At 38.2% G+C, this 23,094-nt stretch overlaps 1 protein-coding gene across 4 annotated transcripts in view; it reads left to right on the top strand.

Annotated features, from left to right (window-relative positions):
- The window catches only part of LOC140737806 (mesoderm induction early response protein 3-like), a 50,274-nt gene extending 28,349 nt beyond the window's left edge, over positions 1-21,925 (top strand). For all 4 annotated transcript variants that reach the window (XM_073064464.1, XM_073064466.1, XM_073064467.1 and 1 more), the window contains 6 exons: positions 1,426-1,577; positions 3,265-3,346; positions 3,445-3,539; positions 5,028-5,155; positions 10,351-10,496; positions 17,890-21,925. In XM_073064464.1, coding sequence (XP_072920565.1) covers positions 1,426-1,577; positions 3,265-3,346; positions 3,445-3,539; positions 5,028-5,155; positions 10,351-10,496; positions 17,890-18,350 — 1,064 coding nt within the window. In that variant the 3' untranslated portion in view covers positions 18,351-21,925. The remainder of the gene's footprint in view (positions 1-1,425; positions 1,578-3,264; positions 3,347-3,444; positions 3,540-5,027; positions 5,156-10,350; positions 10,497-17,889) is intronic.
- Positions 21,926-23,094: the final 1,169 nt, after the last annotated feature.

The raw sequence follows: 23,094 nt of genomic DNA, 5'->3' as shown, positions 1-23,094 counted from the left end.
CCAGCATACTGTTAGTGTCTTTCATAGAAAAGGCAGATCATATTACTATCTCCAGCGGCTTTTTTCAGTGGTCCGATATCTACTCTCACTTTAATATTACTCTTTATATATCTGAAAAAAGCTTTTGTATCCTCTTTGATATTATTGGCTAATTTGCCTTCATATTTCAACTTTTCCCTCTTGGCTTTTTTTTTAGTTGCCTTCTGTTGGTTTTTAAAAGTTTCCCAATCCTCTAACTTACCACTAATTTTTGCTCTATTATATTCCCTCTCTGTGCCTTTTGTGTTGGCTTTGATTTCCCTTGTCAGCCATGCTTGTCTCATCCTGCCTTTAGAATACTACTTCTTTGGGATTTATCTATCCTGCACCTTCCATATTTCTTTAGGGAAGTACAGCCATTGCTGTTCTGCAGTCGTCTCTGCTAATGTCCTCTTTTTAATCAACTTTGGCCTGCTACTCTCTTATCCCTGTATAATTCCCTTTACTCCACTGTAATACTGATATATCCAAAATTTAGCTTCTCCCTCTCAAATTGCAGAGTGAATCCTATCATATTATGATCACTCACCTAAGGGTTCCTTTACCTTAAGCTCCCTAATCAAATCCAGTTTATTACACAACACCTAATCCAGAATAGCTGAGTGGGCTGAACCACAAACTGCTCTAAAAAGCCAATTCGCAGGCATTGTACAAATACTGTCTCATGGGATCCAGCATCAACCTGATTTTCCCAATCTACTGAAGTTGTATATTGAAATCCCCCAGGACTATTGCCCTTTTGACATTACTGCTGGCACAACTTCTACATTCAGCACCATCAAAAAAAACTATAAGCGCTAAGTACAGGTTGAAAATATGAATTGCTTGAAGTTTTTAAATGAACTGGAGCAGTAGTTGGTGGGAGGCAGTTCATCATTTCCTGCATGCTAATTTGGGTTGCATGAGATCCCCAAAGCTAAGATGCACTTCCTTTCAGTTCACACTGTGCAACCAGTCTGATTTCATCTGCTATTGCTTCTTATCTGTTCACATTCCAATAAAGTGTCTTAGGGCATACTGCTATGTTAAAGGTGATGTCTAGGTGAGAATTCCATATTTAAAATATAATTCTTCCAGCTTTTCATGATGGCATCAATGTTTTAAATATATTATAAATTCTTATCACCGGTACAATTATTTGAAAAATTGATTTCTTCATTTGCAGAATGAAGGACACATTCCTAGTTATGAGCATTCATTTCAGAATGTTGTATGAAAAAGAAGGTAGAAATTGTAGGATTGCGTTGAGTGCACTGAGAAACTGTTTTGGAATGTTGAATGTTTATCATCAAATTCTTTCACCTATGTATTAGTTTTTAATTGTGTCTGGATATATTCATACTTTATTCAGAATTAAATTTAGAGTAACATGTATTTTATTTCTAGTCTATGAAAATGAGGACCAGTTACTCTGGACTCCCTATTTGCTTCCTGAAAGTACAGTAAAGGAGTTCTTGCATGAAGTGGCTAAGAAATCTGCAGATGAGAAAGGTGTTGGTAGTATACCTGAAGAGACGCATGTAAGGGACAATGAACAGGTGAATATTTACTGAATGATATTTCATTAGAGAGAATTTTTGTAGAATCTCCTAAAATATAATTCCAAGTGCATAAGAATAGTAACATTCCCAACTAAATGAAGAAGGTGAGTTAAACAAGAGTTAAACAAATTAAACAAAACAATATTGTTTTGACAATATTTGTCAAAAATTAGAATATTGTAATGGTATGAAGCAGTTGATTATTATATGGCAATAAACCAGCAATGACTAACTTTTAAAGTGTTAATATAATTTAATAAATACTTCAGAGCAAAATTTTCAACAGAGAGTGGTTAATTATGTCTACCAAGAGATGTTAAAGTTAAAAGATTATGATGTTGCCAAAGAAATGATAAGCCTGAAATTTAGGTAAGTCTCAGAATTTAGCAAGAAGACTAAAGGATTATTTATTTTTAAAAAGGCAAACTGGAGCACAAGGGGATTCTAGTGAGAGACGACAGATTAAGTGAGTGTACTACAGAAAGACGTGGTTCATAAGACATAGGAGCTGAATTAGGTCATTTTGTCCATCGAGTTTCTTCTGCCATTCCATCATGGATAATTTGTTATCCATCTTAACCCCATTCTCTTGCCTTTTCCCCATAACCTTTAACACCCTTACTAATAAAAAACATTTCAATCTCCACTTTAAATATAACCACCAATGACTTGGCCTCCACATCCGTTTGAGGCAATAACTTACACAGATTCAAGACCCTCTGGCTAAAGAAGTTACTCTTCATCCCTTTACTATTAAGTTTCATCCTCAGTACATCCACACCATCTAAGCCTTATGTTGGGCTTTGTTATAACAGTGCCAGACACAGTGTGATCATTTTAAAAGTAGGATGGGAAGTTAAAATAGCAGACAACTTTTCTCTTTTTAACTGCTTTCATTAATCTATTGAATGGATGATGCCTCTAACATCCCCAAGGCAACTTTGGCTTAGTTCTATCAGAGATACTCCCTTGTAGGCTATCTATCCCTTCCCAATTTCTCTACATGTTAAAACAAGCTTATTTTCTCTTTCCTCGTTTTTGACAAAAGGTCTTTGACCTGTAGTGTCTGTTCTGTTTCTCTTTCCACAGATGTTACCTGACCTGCTGAGTGTTTCCAGTGTTTTCTGCACCTACTATGATTTTCATTTCACATTTTGATAAATGTTAGGCCTTTATTTTAGAAAGGAACCTTATAAATACAGAAAGTGCAATAGGAGCAAAGAGAGTTTAAAAGGAAGTGTTACTAGCTAGACCAGCATTAATTATCAAGCATCAAACCTCAGAGATGGCATTATCTGGTATTCAATTCAAGGACGAGACTATTATTTTAATTCTGTTAAGGAAGTGAATACAGTACTAGATGAATGAGCAGAATTCTCTGAAATTATTAGAAAGTTTGGGACTGCAACTGCTAAAGAAGAAAATCTAAAGCTAAATAGTAGTGATTAAAGTCCTTTATTTGTCTTGCATTTAAGGAACAGAAATAAAAGTTATTATGATAGGCCTCTGATTCTATGGAAGATATGTTAATTATGTTTGTATATTACTGGGTTTATGGAAAATGGATGAGTTTAATAATTTCTTAGTAATTTGACTTGGGCGCATTCCCAAGTGTATTTCATTTTCAGCTGGAACTGAAACTGTTCTATATTAGGAATTTTAACTTTTTGCATGCTTTTGACAGGCACTGTATGAACTTCTGAAATGTAACTACGTTGTTAAAGAAGCACTTGGAAATTATCGTTCAAATGTAAAGGTTGCACAAGGTAAAATATTAATATACTTTAAGTTTAAAATGCTTTAGTTGTGAACTTAAATAATTTTGGAATTTTTATGTGGAAATGTCAATTTTTATTATCCACAGATGACCGGTCAGCTTGGACAGAAGAGGAATGCAGAAACTTTGAACTTGCTCTTCGACTTTATGGCAAAGATTTTCACCTAATACAAGCTAATAAGGCAAGAAAGATGCAATGATTTTTATTTCAATTTGGTTATAATTATTTAATTTTATAATGGATTTGCCTACAAACCTCTCCTCATAATATTATTTAATTCCATGAACCTGCTGAAATGTAATTCTGTAATTTTGTCATTTATTTGATGTTGAATAAAACCAATTATAATAGTGCCTTGATTAGCACCACCCCATGAAGCACTGATTTGTTATTACTTTTGGTACTTTTTTAAAAGAAGCTACTCAGACTATGTGCAACTGTACTGAGAACTTGGCACAAATTCCTAACCTCTGCTGGTGCTGTTGCAGCAATTAATTGCTGACAGCTCAATGCAGAGAGATTGCCATTAAGGACTTGCTGAGTAGCTTAAAGGATGCAGTCTCTAAATACAAATGTGGGTCATTGCATGGGACTGTCAGCACCAACTTCATGTCATGACAAAACACCCCTATGATCTTTGTCATCACCACCTGTTGGATTTGAAGGAACCTGCTATCTCTCCTTCTTGGGCTGCACAGCTTTTCCCAGTACTAACAACTCAACAAGCAGCAAACAAAAAATGCTGGAGGAACTCAGCAGGTCAGGCAGCATCTATGGAAATAAATAATTAGTTGACGTTTCATGCCAAAATCCTCATCAGGATGCTAACACTTAAAACTACCTTTAAAAAATCACTAGGCGGGGGGAAGCTGTGTAGCCATACACAGATGGGGAAAAATAGCAGCTTCCATCACAAGAGGCTGATTTGGTGCCAGTGTAGTAGACAGTTTTATCAAGATCTGTGCCCATCAACTTTAATTTTGGCGCCTTGCCCATGAAAGTGATCTGTATCTTAAGTTTATCGTTGAAAATACCCATCCAAATACCCCTCAAAATTACCCCTCATTTCTTTCCTGGAATCTAAATAATGTAGCCAGAAGAATGACCATGAAAGTAAACAGGAAAAAAAGCTTGCAGATAATACAAATCTAAAATAAAAATGGAAAATACTGGCACTACTCAGCAGGTCCAGCAGTATGTGTGGGGAGAGGTATTGAACTAATGTTTCAGATTGATGACTTTTCATCAGAGTTCTAAATATATAGTTTAAACTGAGGGGTGCAGATAACAAGGAAAACGTCTGATACTGTAGAGACCAAGGGAATGAATGACACAAATGACTGATTACAGCCAAGGAAGGGTGGTGAAAGCTCGTTACTCTCAGCTGGTCTGTCTAAAGAAGCTATAGGTTGAAGTAGGAACCTAAAATTTCCACAATTTTGTTTTGTTTGACATGTAAATACATCTAGAAAAGTATTTTGTACTAAAGGTACATGAATGTGAGTAAAATGAATTGTATTGGCAGAAGAGATTAGTTGGCCATTTAATTACTAATTTAATTAGCTCGACACAACATTATGGGACAAAAGGCCTGTGCCTGGGCTATAATGTTCTATGTTCTATACCTTTGCCTTTTGCCTCCAATCAAGATGTTGGTTTTTATCTTTAGGTCAAGAATCGCTCTGTAGGGGAATGTGTGGCTTTCTACTACATGTGGAAAAAGTCTGAAAGATACGACTATTTTGCTCAGCAAACTAGATTTGGGAAGAAGAGGTACAATGTTCATCCTGGAGTTACGTAAGTAGATACAGTAAATGATGTGATTACAGTAGGCAGATAACAGCTGGAAGCTCTTATTGGGAAAGCTGACTTAAGGTAAAGGTAGTTGGTGTGAGGAACTCATTCATCTGCATCTTGACAATCCTGAAGCAGTCTGACCATTTTAATTTTGCTGACTTTCTTGCTTACCTTAAAGGAACTAAACTTTGACCAATCATTTGAAACTTACAGTAGTTTTTTTTTTATATTGTAACTTTTAAGTTTCCCGTGTCTTCAATCCTCAGATCAGTATTGAAAAAGCTGGTAGGAGCTTGATTTTTGTTTGAAAATTCCAACTTCACCTGTATGGTATCATCTTCTCTCCCAAAGCCCTATGAATTGTTCATTTCATTCATTCAATCTTTTGATGTTCACTGTTAAATGTCATTCCAACGCTCACTCAGCCAGTGTATTCCAGATCATGGAAAAATTGTTTCCCTGCGTTAAATCTTTTTGTTTATGTCAATCTCCTTTAATATGTTGATACCAAAGATTGCAGTTGCTGGAATCTGGACCAACATGCAAAGTGCTGGAAGAACTCTGTAAGTCAGGCAGGCATGTTTAAAGGGAAATGGGTAGTTGAAGGTTTGGAACAAGACTCTTCATCAGGAGTAAAAGTAGAAGAAAGATAGCCTGTAAAAGAGTGGGTGAAGGGTGGAGATGATAGGCAGAGGAAGAGGGAACAGTGGGAGTGTCATCAGAAGCTGGGAAGTGATCGGTGGAAGTGAAAAAGGGTTGAAAGAGATGGGAGAGGAAGGTGGAGCATGAGAAAAGGGAGTGAAACCAGTGAGTGGGGGATGTGGGTGATGGGCAAATGGAGAGGTAGAAGGGGAAAGAGATTATAGTGTCATAGAGCACTCCAGCACAGAAACAAGCTCATCTAATCTGTATTTAACTGTTCTTCTGACTAGTTTCATCGACCCACACCTGGAACATAGCCCTCAATACAATCTCCCATCCATATGCTTATCCAAATTTCTCGAAAATGTTACAGTTGAACTGCGTCCACCGCTTTAGCCTCACAGCTTGTTCCACACTCACAATTTCTTCTGGGTGAAGAAATTCCCTCTGAGGTTCACTAGATTGGGCAATTGAGACAAGGTGATTTTTAAGGAGAGAAAAACAGGACAGAGGGGGAGCAGTTACTGGAATTTGGAGAATTCGGTGTTCATATCACCAGGCTGTAGATTACCGAGGCAGAGTATAAGGTGCTATTCTAATCTGCATTTAGCCTCACTTTGGCGATAGTGGAGGCTGAGGTCAGACTGCTTTGCCTCGCATCTTCATTCTATCTGCTGTGCCACCCGAATCTCCTTATGGCAGGCCCTTTTCATTCTTCTCCTCATTCCCACACCTACACATCTGTCTTTGATATGTCTCTTCACATTCATCCCACTTCCCAACATTGTGATTTGCAATCTCCCAGCAAACTGCAATTATGTCTTACATTCTCCATACATGTAAACTACCCCCCCCCCCCCCCCCCCCCCGTATCCAAGAAGAGTGGCAGATTGTGGTTGCAGCCTGACTTTGCCACGATAATAACTACCTAGCTTTTAATGCACAAAGCTGAAATAACTACTAGCTCAGAATTAGGTGCCTGGGATAATTTGATTTTAAACAGCTGAACAAATTAGTTTAGTCTGTTTGTTTTGAAGATAGGGGAGCAAATTCATTCTGCAGACTATATTTTTTCCTACTTTGACATTTTGTGTCTATCATATCTTTGGTATGGGATAGGTGCAACTACCACATGAATCTACACTTAACTAGTCCAATATGATCCACTGTGTGAGCAGTAAACATCGTTATATACTTGCATATGTAGTCATTGTTTCTGCTACCAATGATTTGTACCTGTTGTAGCAATGAGGAGTGAAATTTGCCTCCCGCCCCCCCAGCTTAGCTGCATATGCTTGGTTCCAGTGCCACGGTAATTGTAACTGGGATTCACCTGATTTCCATCAATATCTTTAATACCTAATGAGTCCTCTATGTCTTAATGATTTTAAAGCTCCTTGCTGCAGAATGTTGGCCAGTATTTAATTGTGGTGTCCAAGTCATATGTTAGCAGCATTTTTTCCAATATTGAAGTAAACCAAAGCCAAGTGCAGCTGGGGTATAAATTCAAAGATTGTGTTCGCGTTAATATGGACTGGAGTATTTCAGAACTGCCATATTGCCATGCATGGAATCCAGAACTGCATTTGCTAATGCATCACAAACTGCTGTGTAGTTACTATGTAGTCCACAAACTTTGTAGTAAAGTTATTTATTTTAGTTAGGGTATCTTTTAAATTCTGTCTCTTGAGCTTTCAACACACTCAGAACAGAGCTTGGGAAGCTGTCCAGTCAGCAGCTGAAAACCCTCTGTGTGGTTGAATAGGTGTCTGGTGGCCATATCCATGAGGTAAATCAGTCATGACATGAGTCATGGTGGAGAAGACTCAATGGACCAAGTAGCCCAGAAAACACACAAGGCCTGATCTCATGGTGCAACACCGAGGTTCTTTAATGCTTGCAGCTTCCCCACCTGTCCCCACACTGATCATAACATAATACAAGCATAGTTTAAAAACTGCATGTTACCACGATAGTGAAGAGTACCAAAACTGTGTATAACTCAGTTTCAGGTATGTTATCACTGACATATCTTGTAAAGCCATACCCACCCAAGGGAAGAGCTTCGGGAGTAAACCTCGAGGAAGAAATCCAGAACCAGGGTCCCTAAGACAGTTTAATGTTGTTTACAACTTCACTCTGGCAACCTCTGTGCCAAGCTGTATCAGCGCTTCTCCTTCCCTTGGACCACATCAGTGATGTGGAGAGAGGGAACCTGCTGCCCGGGCAACAGCCGGTTCTTCAAATCTTCCCGCCTAGGCTTGTGCCCTGGAGAGGATACAGTCCACTGGAGGTGCAAACCCATGATTCCCTGGGACCGATGGCTGCTTACATCTTGTACAATTTTTGCTGCAGCAGTACAGTCCAACACATTAAAATTATTATAAACTACAATAAGAAATATATAAAAAGTAAATAATTAGTGCAAAAAGAGAGTAAAATAGTGAGGTAGTGTTCATAGATTTATGGACCATTCAGAGATCTGATGGCAGAGGGGAAGAAGCTTTTCCTAAAATGTTGCATATGTGTCTCTCAGACTCCCCTACCTCTTTGGTAGTAATGAGATGAGGGCATGTCCTGGATGGTGAGGGTCCTTAATAATGGATGCTACCTTCTGAGCCTGTCTTGTATGGTGGGGAGGCTAGTGCCCATAATGGAGCAGGCTGAGCTATTATTTATTATTGTATTGTTCAATATTTCTGCAAATTTATTTTGCATTTTATTATAACCTTATGTTAATACTTTCCCTTTATTAAGCATAATTTAAAACCTCCTGACTCTTTCCTCCAGATGTGCCTCTGTTTATGCTAAGAATCCTATGGCCTATTTTGATCCTTGTTGATTGCTTGACAGCAGTTAAAGATGTTGTTCCTATTAGGGTATTTTATTGCATTGATTAGCAAACTTGGCAATTGCTTTCTCAATAAGTAACCAATAATTGAAGTATTCTAGCCTTTCCTCTCTACTGATTTTCTTTTTTTTAAAGTAATTGTTCCTTCCATACCCAACATTTTAAAAGATCACACAGGACAAATTAAGCACTGAACCAGCTCTGCTTTGCTTTTTGTCAGCTAATATTTTTTGAGAATCTGTATTAACTATTCCTGGTCCAGTTGTTTTTAGTATGTGGAGTGAAATAACTATTTTCTACTGTATGTGAGCAGTTTCCTAAATACCAGTCATTGTTTCCTAACATCAGTAACTTTAAGTTGATTTCAAGTTTTCAAATATGGTATCCTAGTTATTCACAACTGTTTCATGTTTGGTGTTTAGTACCTTTTGTTCATCTTCTCTGGATCTTCTCTGCAAAATGTCAAAATTTGTATATTAAAATCACGAGACCCTTGTTTAGATAGGTGTCATAAAGCACAGCACAAATACTGAATGGGTCTACCCTTTTTTGTTCCTTTTCAAATACCTTCCTTAGTCATTTTTGAAAGCTACACGAACATCTGTCAACATTTCAGGCTATGCTTTCCAGATCACAAGAATTACGATTTTTTAAATAAAATTCTAAGCTTAATTTCTTTTGAAATTACTTTAAATCTTTATTCTACAGTTATTGATAAACCTACCAGTGAACCATTTTCCCTTCATTTACTATTCCAGTATTCTAATATAATTGTAGCTACATGGGCAAAGAAGTGACAGATAGAATATCGTGCAAGGAAATATATGGTCATGCACCTTGAAAGAAGAAATAAAGACATAGACTATTTTCTAAATGGGGAGAAAATTCAGAAATCAAGTGTACAAAGGGACTTGAGAGTTTTTGTGCAGGATTCCCGAACAGTTAACTTGTAGGTTGAGTTGGTGGTGAGGTATAAAAGAGCAATGTTAACATTCATTCCAAGAGGACTCAAATATAAAGGCAAGGATGTAATCCAAGACTTTATACGGCATTGGTCAGACCGCACTTTGAATATGGTCAGCAGTTCTGGGCCCCTTTTGTAAGAAAGGATATGCTGATATTGGAGAGGGTCCGGAGTGGACTCATGAGATTGATCCTGGCAATGAAGGATTAATGTATGGGGAGCATTTGATGGTTTTGGCCTGTCTCATTGCAACATGAAAGGCCTACATAGAGTGAATATGGAGAGAATGTTTCCTATAGTGGGAGAGCCTAGGACTAGAGGGCACAGCTTCAGAATGGGACAGCCCTTTCGACAGAGGGGGGGAGGGATTTCTTTTGCCAGAGGGTGGTGAATCTGTTGAATTCATTGCCGCAGATAGCTGTTGAGGTCAAGTAATTGGGTATATTTAAAGTGCATGTTGATAGGTTCTTGATTAGTAATGGCGTCAGAGGGTGAAGGAGAATGGGGTTGAGAGGGATAATAAATCAGTCATAATGGAATGGTGGAGAAGACACAATGGACCAAGTGGCCTAATTCTGCTCCTTTGTCTAGTCTATGGTCTTCTTAGCTAAGAGTATTTTCCACTGTGCAAAAGCTTTAAGTATGTGTGTGTTGGCAGTTCTGGTGAATAACATCATCATAATTGGATTTAAGCTTTTTATTATACAATAATTTAATTTCAAAACTTTTCTTTTTAAGGGATTACATGGATCGCCTTGTAGACGAGGCTGAGATGGGAATGTTAAGTCGAACAATACATTCTCCTTCTATTTGTTCTTCTGTCAATAGACCTGAATCAATTTCTGATCAGCATAGTCTAATGAGCTCTGGACATGAGTTTTCTGGTAAGAAACTTGATATCATTTGCAAGCAATGGTTATTATCTAAGAAATGAGTATACTTGAATATGAAAGCATTTGAACTTTTATGATGCAAATAAGTTTTATACTAATGTTGCTTGTGTCCAAGCTTTTATCTTTGTGACAAAACAATGCATAACATTGTGAATCAAGCAGTGACACCTCTATTAATTTGCATATGTCTAGATTTTATGCAAAGCTCAGCATCTGTTCGGGAACTTCCCTATTTATGACTGCTCATTCCAATTCCCCAAGCTCTTCAATAAGAAATATAAGTCAGTATAGGACTGTTGTTTGATCTTGGATAATGGGATTCCAAGAACTTATTGATGTTCTTGTTGATGGAAGGATCAAGAACTGAGAGATAGAGAAAGTGTTTGGTAGAGAATTAAAAATGACATGAAGAAAATGTTTGTGTTTAAGGTCAGGAATGCATTGCTAGGGATAATAGAGGCAGATTCAATTGAACTATTCAAAAGAGAGCTGGATAAGTACCCAAAAGGAAAGAATATGCAGAACCATGGGTAAAATCAAGGGGGTGTGTCTTGCTGAAAACTTATATGAATGGCCTCCTTGTACCACCTTCATCCTGCCATCCAAATTTTCTTTGTGGATAACCCCTCCGGTGTATCTTCTGAGTACTGTTGTGCCGTTCTCCGTTATCAGTAGTGCAAACATTCCACTTCTTTTTTTGCCCCTCCCCCTGTATCACATCTAAAATAACAAAACCAGAAGCGTTGTCCTGTATTTCTATAACCAGTTCTCTATAATAACAACTCTATAAGATTTATGTTCCAATCTACTTTGCTTCCTGTACCAATACTATTTACATTGATAAACTTGGATAAACTCTTTGCATTCACCACATCCTGAATATTTATACTGAAGTATGAAGGCATCCATTACAGCGGAAATGGCATGCAAGTTGCTCAGTCATCTATTTAATAAGATATGTACAAGTAAGCTGATGAGATTCTATGATAGGCCACCAAAGAGGTGGAGAAACACCTATGTAGACAGATTATGGAAAGGTTCTGAAACTACAAGCTTGGCATGAGTAGGGGAACTTTAACTTTCCCAGTATAGATCGAAATTTTCTTAATACATGAAACTTAGATGGGGTGGGATTTCTTCAGTAAATCTAAGAGATTGATTGGACCTTGAATAGTTAGGGCATCAAAGGTTACATGGAGGATACAGGAAAATGGGATTCAGGAGGATAATAACCAGCCATGACAGAGGGGTCTATTCCGTGCTGTATCTCAATAAATACATTTTTTAAATCACCTTTGCACAAAAACACAAGGACTGGCTGCTGAACAGTGGTGCAAATGCTCTGTACTGATGAGTCAAGATGCTGTTAGTCTGAAGGAGAATTGGAGAGTGCTACAGAGATGAGTGTCTGCAGTCAACAGTGAAGCACGGTGGAGGTTTCCTGTAGGTTTAGTCACACTTTTACAAATGGAGTTGGTGATTTGGTCAGAATTGATGGAATCCTAAATTCTGGGAAGTACAAGCAGATGCTGATCCATCACTCAATACCACTAGGGAGGCATCTGGTCCGTCCCAACACCATTGTGCAGCAAGACAGCAACCCCAAACACGTGGCCAACGTCATAAACAACTACCTTCAGCGAAAAGAACAACAAGGAGTGCCGCAACAGGCGGTATAGCCTCCACAGAGAACTTATCTCAACATCATTGAGGCTGTCTGGGATTACCTGGAGAGACAGAAGCAAGCGAGACAGGCAAAGTCTGCAGAAGAATGATGGCAGGTTCTCCAAGATGCTTGGAACAACTGACCAGAATTGATACAGTTTTAAAGGCAAAGGGTGGTGGAGTTGTGGTATGTGTAACAAATTATCAGAGAACACTGTGGGATGTAATCTGTTGATATATCTCATGGTGTTCTTTGATAATTCCTTACACTGTCCAAAGTTAGGGTTTAATTTGGACAAGTGTGAAATGTTGAACTTTGTGAGGTCAAGTGAATGGAAAAAATTATAGACTTAATGGTAGACACCTTTGAGGTACAGAGGGATCTTGCGATCTGGGTCTGTAGTTCACTGTGCAGGTGGATGAGGTGGTAATGAAGGCATTTCGACCTGGCCTCTACAGCTGCCTGTGGTAATAAATTCCACAAATTTACCACCCTCTAGCTGAAGAAATTTTTTTGCATCTCTGTTTTAAATGGACACTCCTCTATCCTGAGGCTGTGCACTCTTGTCCTAGACTCTCCCACCATGGGAAATATCCTTTCCACATCTTCTCTGTCTAGGCCTTTCAACATTCGAAAGGTTTCAATGTGATCCCCCTTCATTCTTCTGAATTCCATTGAGTACAGACCCAGAGCCATCAAATGGTCTTCGTCTGATCACCCTTTTATTCCTGGAATCATCCTCGGGAATCTCTTCTGAACCCTTTCCAGTGTCACTTCTTAGATGAGGAGCTCCAAACTGTTCACAGTACTCAAGGTGAGACCTCACCAGTGCCTTATAATGCATCAGCATCACATCCCTGCTTTTGTATTCTAGACCTCTTGAAATGAATGCTAACATTGCAATTGCCTTCCTCACCACCGATTGAACATGCAAGTAAACCTTTAGGGTGTTCTGCACAAGGACTCCCAAGTCCCTTTGCATCTCAGAGTTTTGGATTTTCTCCCCATTTAGAAAATAGCTTGCACATTTATTTCTTCTACCAAAGTGCATGACCATGCATTTTCCAACATTGTACTTCATTTGCAACTTTCTTACCCAATCTCCTAATCTGTCTTAAGTCCTTTTGCAGTCTACCTGTTTCCTCAACACCACCTGCCCCTCCACCAATCTTCATATCATCTGCAAATTTGGCAAGGAAGCCATCTATTCCATCATCTAAATCATTGATATGTTCCATAAAAAGAAGTGGTCCCAGCTCCATCCCCTGCTGAAGCACCACTGGTCACTGGCAGCCAACCTGTAAAGAATCCCTTTATTCCCACTCGCTGCTTCCTACTAATCAGCCAATGCTCTAACTGTGCTAGTAACTTTCCTGTAATCCCATTGGCTCTTACTTTGGTAAGTAGCCTCATGTGTGGCACCTTGTCAAAGGCCTTGTTTGAAAGTCCAAATATACAAAATATATGCATCCCCATTATCTATCCTTCTTGTAATCTCCTTAAAGAATTTCAACAGGTTCAGGCAAGATTTTCCTGAGTCACCAAGTACTCCATAACCTCTTCCTTAACAATTGACTCCAGCATCTTCCCAGTCACTGAGGTCAGGCTAACTGGACTATAATTTCTTTTCTGCTGCCTTCCTCCTTTCTTAAAGAGTGGAGTGACATTTGCAATTTTCCAGTCCTCTAGCACCATATCAGAGTCCAGTGATTCTCAAAAGATCATTACTGATGCGTCCACAATCTCTACCACTACCTCTTTCAGAACCTTAGGGTGCAGTTCATCTGGTCTTGGTGACTTATGCACCCTTGGGTCTTCCAGAGTTTAGAGCGCCTTCTCCCTTGTAATAGTAACTGCACTCGCTTCTCCTCCCTCACACCCTTCAACACCTGGCACACTGCTAGTGTCTTCCACTGTGAAGCCTGATGTAAAATACTCATTTGGTTCGTCTGCCGTTTCCTTGTCCACCGTTAATATTTATCCAGCCTCATTTTCCAGCATTCCTATATCCAATCTCATCTCTCTTTTATTTTTTACATACTTGAAAATTATTTACTATCCACTTTGATATTGTTTGCTTTCATATTTCATCTTTCCCCTCCTAATGATTCTTTTAGTTGCTCTGTGTAGGTTTTTAAAAGCTTCTCAATCCTCTAACTTGCTGCTAATTTTTGCTTTGCCCTCTCTTTTGCTTTGTCCTCCCTTGTCAGCCATGGGTGTACTGTTTTGCCATTAGAGTATTTCTTTCTTCTTGGAATACATTTATCCTGCATCTTCCTCATTTTTCGCAGTAACATAAGCCATTGCTGCTCTACTGTCATCCCTGCCTACATCTTCCAATTTACTTGCCCTAACTCCTTTCTTATACCACTGTAATTTCCTTTACTCCACTGAAATACTGCTATGTCAGACTTTACTTTCTCCCCTTTGATTCAAGAGCCTGATAGTTTAGGTGTAATAACTGTTCCTGAACCTGGTGGTGTGAGTCCTAAGGCTCCTGTACCACCTTCCTGATGGCAGTAGCGAGAAGAGAGCATGACCTGGTTGGTGGGTCATCCTCAATGGATGCTGCCTTCCCCTGACAACACTGCTCAGTGGTGGGGAGGGCTTTGCCGGTGATGGCCTGGACTATATCCACTAATTTTTGAATTACTTAACATTCAAGGGTATTGCTGTTTCCATACCAGGCTGTGATTCAACCAGTCAATACACTACAAATTTATAGAAGTTTATCAGAGTTTTAGATGTCATACCGAATCTTCACGAACTCCTAAGGAAGTAGAGGCACAGGCGCACTTTCTTGGTAATTGCACTTGCACCCTGAGCCTGCGAGAGGTAATTTGAAATAACAACACCAAGGAGTTTAAAATTGCTGACTCTCTCTACCTCTGATCCATTATAGGAAGGATATGGAGAGGGTGCAGTAAAGTTTGCCAAGATAGTATTTTGATTAGAGGATATGAATTGTAAGGAAAGGTTGAGTAAAGTTGACTCGTTTTCCCTAGAGCAGGGAAGGTTAAGGCGAGACATGGCAGAGGTTTTTTAAATTGTGAGACATGGATTATGTCGACAGACAAAATCTTTTCACCAGGGTAGAAAAGTCAGTCACCAGGGGACATCTTTTAAGGTTAGAAGGGAAAGTGTAAAAGGGACGGGGAAAGTGTGAAGTGTAAGAGGCTTTTAAATAGGTACATGGATATGAAGGGAATGGAGGAGTATAGGTGATACACAGGAGGGCATTCTGTATAAATTGTCATCAAGATTGCCACATCATGGGATGAATGCCCTGTCCAATGCTGTACTGCTCTGTGTTCTATAATATCTCAAGGACATCATGAATTTAAGTGAGTTGGACAAGGAGAAGCAGATGAATTTAATGGTGTTTATCCATTTGGACTAAAATCATGAGATATATAGATAGGAGAGAGAGAGAAACATTTTCCCAGGGCAGGTGAGTCTAAAACAGGAAGGAATAGTTTTAAGGTGAGAGGGGAGCTACTTAAAGGAGATCTGAGGTGTAAGCTTATCACAGCTTAGAACCAGCTGCCAGGGGAGTTAATAGACATAGATGCTTCTATAATGTTTAAAAAGCATTTGGAACAGTTACATGGTTAGCAATGGCATTGAGGGATATTTGCCTAATGTTAGCTAACAGGATTAGCATTAATAGGCATCACAGTCATTATGGATGAGTTGGGTGATTAGGGCCCATTTCTGTGCTCTGTTCCTATGAAATGTACCAGTTCAATCTCGTACAATTGCATGGTGTTGTGCTATTAGAACAAGAGTAGGTGTTGGCAAAGAAGTAAAGGTGAACCAGAAATTGTGGAATGAAAAATTCCTTTGGAATGCCAAAAGGGGGTTGAAGATGTCTGGTGGAAAATACAGAGTGTTTGTTAAATTTAAAGATTGGTGGGGAGAAGTTGAGAGGAAGGCAACCCTATCCAACTTGCATGGGAAGAGAAGAGTAAAAGCAGACAAATGGAAAACAAAATGGACACAGATGAGAACTGTGTCAACTATTTTGGAGAGGAAACTATTTAAGAAAAATAAAGACATTTGGAAAGCATTTGTTTTGCAAACATTATCAACAGGATAGGTACATAGGTGCTGGACAAATAGGAGAGTGGAAATGGCCTTGCAGCAAATGGCTTTGACGGATATATAGTTGTGAGAGTCCATTGCAATGTTCACTGATCTGTCTGAAGGTGGACCTAGTGAAGTCGAAGAGTTATGTTTATAGTTCAACGTAGGCTCAAACACAGCACCTTGTATTGTGATTGGGCACGTTAATATCCCACAGACTCTGTTGAATTCAAACAATATGAGATAACTAACCTTCCCAGTTTGAATCAGAACTGGCAAGTTCTAATGAAAGATCATCATCTGGAGCAATTAACTCCTCTTCTCTCACTACTGATGCTGCTTGACCTGCTGAATAATTCTAGCACTTCATTTATTTTTCTCTACCATCTTCAGTCTATTGTTTCTTCATTATTTTGGATTTCACAGTTTAGCATTTTTTTTGTTTTTCCCTGTTTTCACTCATCTGCTAAAAGCAGCACTCTAATAACATTATTGGTTTTGGGGATCAAGAAAGTATATTTGTTAGTTCATGAGAAGCACAGTATAGATTAATAAAATGTTAATTTGTGCTTTATTTGTATAAAGTAGTCCTTATTTATATCTTAATTTACTTGTTCCACCTTGAATCTTTTGTGTCCATTAAGCTACCAGGCCAGATTAAGTGCTGAAATCTATAGTGTGAACTTGCATCCTCCTTTCTGAACAGTCAGCGGAGTTGAGCTGCCTCTGGAAAGGGCCATAATGGTTATATTTAGGCAAAGTATGTGAAACAAAATATAATTTACCCTTGTAGTTATTTGAGCTAGTATCAAGTAATAGAACGCCACAATAGCCTAGCAGTTAGTGCGACGCTATTACGCTCGGGATGTCAAGAGTTCAATTCAGGCGCTGTCTGTAAGAAGTTTGTACTGGATTTCCTGTGAGTGCATGTGTTTCCTCTGGGTGCTCTGGTTTCTTCCCATGCTCCAAAGACATGCCGGTTAGAACCTACTGGTTAGTAGGTCAATTGATCTGTGTAAATTGTCCTGTGTCTAGGCTAGAGTTAAACAGGTGGGTTGTGATGAGGTGCAGCTCATTGGGCTGGAAAGGCCTGGTCTACACAAATAAATTGGAGTGGGTGTCAGGATGGCGCAATGCTGTTACAGCTCGGGATGCTTCGGGGTTCATTTCCGGCACCATCTGTAAAGAGTTTATACATTCTTCCTGTGAACCACATAGGTTTCCCCCTGGTGTTTAAAGATACAACAGTTAGTAGGTTAATTGGTCATTGTAAATTATCCTGTGACTAGATGAGTTGCTGGGTGGTGTGGCTCATTGGGCCTGAAGGGACCTGTTTCATGCTATATCTCTAAATAAATGTAAAATGCACAGTGTGCCTCCTAAGGATCCAACTTAAGCATCTTGATGGTAATATCTGCTCTATTTTGTACTTATCCGTGCATTTAATAACTAGTGGGTCATAAGCCTTTATGTAATGTAAATATGGTAAATGGAAATTAAGAGTGATCTCATAGTTAGGTTTGTTTATTTATCCTTTTAAGTATATAAATTTTTCAGTCTTTTCAAGAATTAAAATAAATTGTGATACAGTTATAAAGCCGAAGACTTATATTTTACTTCTCTGTCTTTTAGCACTGACCAGCGTGAGTACACCTTGCAGCGCTGCCGATGTGAACTGTTTGGATTCGTATAATTTTCATCCAGTGGAGAGTTTACACACCAAGGGACCAACTACCCATGTGCCTGCTTTAATAGACGAGTCGCTTGGTTTGCCTACAAATGGTGACACAGACTGTCTAAATTTATTCGAGACTGGATTCTACCATTCTGATTTAAACCAGATAAACATGTGCAACAATGAGTCTGAAAGACCGGCAAAGAGATTGAAAATGGGGATTTCTGTTCAAGAATCTTTTATCAATGACCTTTCTGTAAATAACCTGGATGTGGATTTTGAGAATCACACACATCACATCACTAGTGCCAAAATGTCTGTTTCTGTTGCAGATTTTAGCAGCTTGCCTAGTAGTGAAGCAAGTGGCTTCATTAATCCCTGTGCACTACACCAGCATACGGCTCTCCAATCAGAGTGACTCCATTGAAACTTCTTCTGAAATGGTGGTATGCAGTAATGTTGAGCTTGGTGGATGAGCCATCGAGATTGTTCAGTCATTCACTGGAAGTTTGAATTTTTTTACTATGACATCAGTGATGTCTTTTTACCTATAGAACTTTAATCTTGATTTCTCAAGAGTTAAATAGCCATTTATTTTCAGTCCCTAGTAACGTAGAAATTTGAGAGATTATGTTCATATAGCAGAGTTGGGGACTTAAAATTGAACTTTACGACACAGTCCTGAACTCTCACGCTATTACATCTCCTTTGTAGTTGAAGAACCATTTCACCTCCTGACACCACCATTGGGAATCTGAAACAATAGAAATGGCTTCCATGAATGCACACTACTGTCACAGTAGTGGGTATAGAGGAATACTAATGTTTACAGGTACCTGGCCTTGTCCCTGGCTAATGTAGCATTTTGGAAGTGAACTGTGCACAACCTGTGCAAAGACCTGCATGAATAGAGCCTTCTCATCCATTTACTTAAAACAGAGCACTTCAGTTTATGGTGCCATGAACGCATCCTTTGGAAGAAAATTGATGGATGAAATACAAGTGGGAGGAAGCCTACAGACTTGCGAGTGTTGGGCATGGCTGCCATCTGTAAACGGGTTGGAACTACTGCCAGATTTCTGTGCTTAGAAACTTTTCAAGCTTTTATTGATTAGATTAAATATTGAATTTTGTGATAATTGTATATTTGTTTTTTTAAAAGACTTTAAAGATTGTATTATAGTGTATCTCAAACTGCGCAGTGCATTATATATCTTATGAGATTTCCTGGGGCAGCTGAAACCGTCTCGACACAACTTGGGACTTGCCACTTTTAATCACAATTCTGTTTGACACTTAAGCCATCTTGCAGCAGTTCATTATGTTTTGTATCCATGCCCACAGTGTAATACAGTGAAACCCTGATGAACCAAACTGAAGCTCTACTATTTTGTAATATATTCCAAATTTTTAGTCTGTTGTAAACTTCACAATTTCTCTAAGTAAAAGTTTGCAATAAAGCACTTGTTGAACTGAAACAAGAAGAAAATATTGAATTTTAAATTATAGTAATTATTTGATTAGGTGTACAGTACCTAGTATCTATTTTACACAGCAGGAAATAAAATGGTACTTTTATCTGTAAATTGTTGTTGATCTATATCAAGTTCTGATCAAGAAACTTTGGAATTCCCTACCTGGTTTAGTATTAGAAGATACTTGGAATCCAGAAAGATAAGTGTCCTTTGAGCCTATTTATAGTACGTTTATTGTCACGTGTTTCATTTTGTAGTTTTTGCATTAGTGTTTATTGCTTTGCTTCCTAGTTTCTAATTGACATGTAGGTCATTAATGTAATTGTTATTGTTCAGCATCTGCTAAAATTGTAGTTAGGCTCTGCTGAGTGAGTATCTACCTATCTTACATTATTTTGTTTTTTGAAATTACAAGAATTTGCTACACCGCATTTGAAAAAGATTTTACTGTTTTTCCAAGTGATTTGCAAGTGTGACGAAGGTTAATTAGCTGGGATACACAACATGATGAACTGCTTTTGTACAATGTAAATATTTACATTCTGTCTGGAGAATCTATCTTCACCCTTGCCCCTATATTTGCACAATCCCCTAAAACTTAGTGCAGAAATTTTACACAAATACTGCCATTTTAAATGCGCAAGAGTGAATACTGTGGTTTGAGAGACTGAGTTGATTTTCTGTGTAGATGAGTATGACTGTAAAGCCATACTATGCTTTCAGTTTTTAATACAGGAATCTAGTATGGTAGATGAAGCTTTAGGTTCTGAGACAGTACAGAATGGCATAAAGGTACAAGACACAGAAGTAACGGGTAGCCTTGGCTCTTGCCAGTATAGCGTGGAATTCTGATTCATGTCATCAGCTTATAGCTTGTGTTCATGTGCTGATCTATGCATTTGTCTTCTGTGGGATTTTTCTTTCTAATGTTAACTAAACTCAGTCCTGTTCTTGTGGAAATGCTCTACATATCCCTTCATTTATATATTTGAGCGTGATGACTGGATTTGCAAAGGCTAGTCTGTAGTAATGTTCACACAGATTTATGACTGATCACTTGCATCAGTTGCACTTTTTGAAATTTTAAAACCATTCCTAGTGCATTATAAATACAGAAATTAACTATGCATTCAGACTTTGTAAGGTTCCCTTGGCAAACAGTAGTGTGTGATTTTTTTTATTACAGGGTTTAATTTAAAATTTACTATTACTGATTTGCTTGTGATTTTTAGAGAAAAAATAAAATCCTTATTGGTATGTATTCTCTTGCCAGTTACATTGATTAACTTCTAACTGAGTAATAGTTTATTTAAAAGCATTTAGTCCAAAATTTAAACTGTTTAACCTTTTTGTTTGGGGCTAATGTTATTTACTTGTTACAATGTTTAAATATTTTGAAATGTGTTTGGCGTGTAGAAAAAAATGTCCTTCATCCTGCACGTTGAACAAAGATCATTGAAATATCTATGATACTCTACCAAAACTAAAACCAAATTCTTAATGGGAACTGATATTTTAGAATTTTGTAAATTTCCTTTTTTATGTTCATATTAAACAGGGCAATAATTTGAGAGAATGTAATTATGTAGAATTTATGCATCTAGTAAACTACTAAGTTTAAGTTTAAAGTGTCATGAAATGATGCTTGCTTCTTTCTAAATGAGAATCTTATTTAACCACTGGGATGTAGAAGATTTGATGTTTATTGTCAAGCTTTGTTGACTGCTGGCCAAAGATGATTGTCTTTCCTTTCCATTTTGAAAAGTCTGTTCATATACTAATACATTTAGAACTGTAACTGGTGCTGTGGTGAATATAGCAATACTTCACCAAGAAAAGAGATGATGTTTTCTCCCTAGTCTAAATGATTAGTTTCCTAATATTACCTGATCCAGTTACTTGAAGGTTTTACCTGTTTGATGGCTGAAGAATATCAAGGATAGGTCATTTTAAAATACTACAGTTTTTTTTCTTCTTGGCTGAAGATAATTATCTGTAGTGAGAAAATCTCCCAGTTGTTGAATTTAATGATACTTCATCCAAAGTCTGGAGTATGAATTAAAATTGCTTATTGAAGGTAAAATAGTGACAAGTTGAACTAACTGTAATTGTATACAGAAATTTGAAAAGTTGATACATTGCAGAAGAGAGAGTTTGTACAATGTTTGTGAAGAATGAAAGCAATGTGGTATTGATGATCAATATAGATATGCTACTTAAATGCTTCTAATAAAATAAAAGCACTAGCAATACTGTTCTGAAAAATTGGTGCTACAGCTCCTCTTCAACTACTGTTGTAGTTAGTAATAGAGCTGCCAGTGGGGAAATGGGTTCATTGTTGACAATCAAGACAGCATTCAGTTTTGAAGATATACAAGAGGAAAGCTCTAACATTGTGTTTTGTTTTAATATTTGTATATAAATACTGAAGGTTTTTGTTCAGCATTATTTTGTACTTCTGTTGTACCTTGATGTGTGGTGTATACCATTTCCAGAAATAAAAAGTCTGGAAGTCTCATCTTTATTTTGATTAACTATAACTTTAGAGTTGATGTGAAAGTACATTGTTCTCAAATTCTTCTAAAGGCACAATTTCATGCTGTAAACCATTTTACAAGGCTCTGTGGAAAATTTGTGACTCTCAACTACCACCAGTCTGATGGTTAACAATAGTTTCTAGTCAGCAGAAAAATGTGCCTGATCTGTCTGAAAATAGGAAATTATATTGAGCATTGAAGTTCACAAGGTGGCACATGCCTGTGAGTATACAGAGCTGCATTGGAATTGACTATCCTATTTCTTCAGCAGAGTAATTCAACATTTTACTTTTATGAGACCTAGAAGCAGAATTAGACCATTTGGCTCATCAAGTCTGTCCACCATTCCATCATGGCTGATTTATTATCCCTTTCAATTCCATTCTCCTTCCTTCTCGTCATAACCTTTGATTAGTCAAGAACCTATCAACCTCCACCTTAAATATACCCAATAACTTGGTCTGCACAGCTGTCTGTGGCAAAAAAAATCCCACAGATTCACCACCCTCTGGCTTAAAGAAATTTTTCATCATCGCTGTTCTAAATGGATGTCCCTCAATTCTGAGACTGTGTCTTCCGGTCCTAGACTCACCCACTATAGGAAAAATACTCTCCATATTCACTCCTTTCAATATTCAACAGGTTTCATTGAGATCCCACCTCCCTCACATTCTTATAAACTCCAGCGAGTACTGGCCCAGAGCCATCAAATGCTCGTCACCTGTTGACCCTTTCATTCCTGGAATCATTCTCATAAACCTTGTGGACTTCCTCCGATGCTAGCACTTACTTCATTAGATAAAGGGGCTCAAAACTGCTCACAGTACTCTCAAGTGCAGTCTGACCAATTCTTTATAAAGGCTCAGCATTACATCCTTTTGTATTCTCATCCTCTCAAAATGAATGCTGACATTACATTTCCTTCCATACCACTGACTCACCCTGCAAGTAAACCGTTAGGGAATTCTGCATGAGCTGTGCATCCCTGATTTTTGAATTTTCTCCACATTTACAAAACAGTCCATGTCCTTTATTCCTTCTGCCAGGATGCAGAATAAGGGGTAGGCCATTTAGAACAGAGATGCGGAAAAACTTTTTCACCCAGAGAGTGGTGGATATGTGGAATGCTCTGCCCCAGAAGGCAGTGGAG

The sequence above is a fragment of the Hemitrygon akajei genome, chromosome 13 (assembly GCF_048418815.1).
Source record: "Hemitrygon akajei chromosome 13, sHemAka1.3, whole genome shotgun sequence".
Classification (NCBI taxonomy): domain Eukaryota; kingdom Metazoa; phylum Chordata; class Chondrichthyes; order Myliobatiformes; family Dasyatidae; genus Hemitrygon; species Hemitrygon akajei.
Note: the sequence above shows the minus strand (reverse complement) of the source record. Positions and strands in the feature narration are given on the sequence as shown.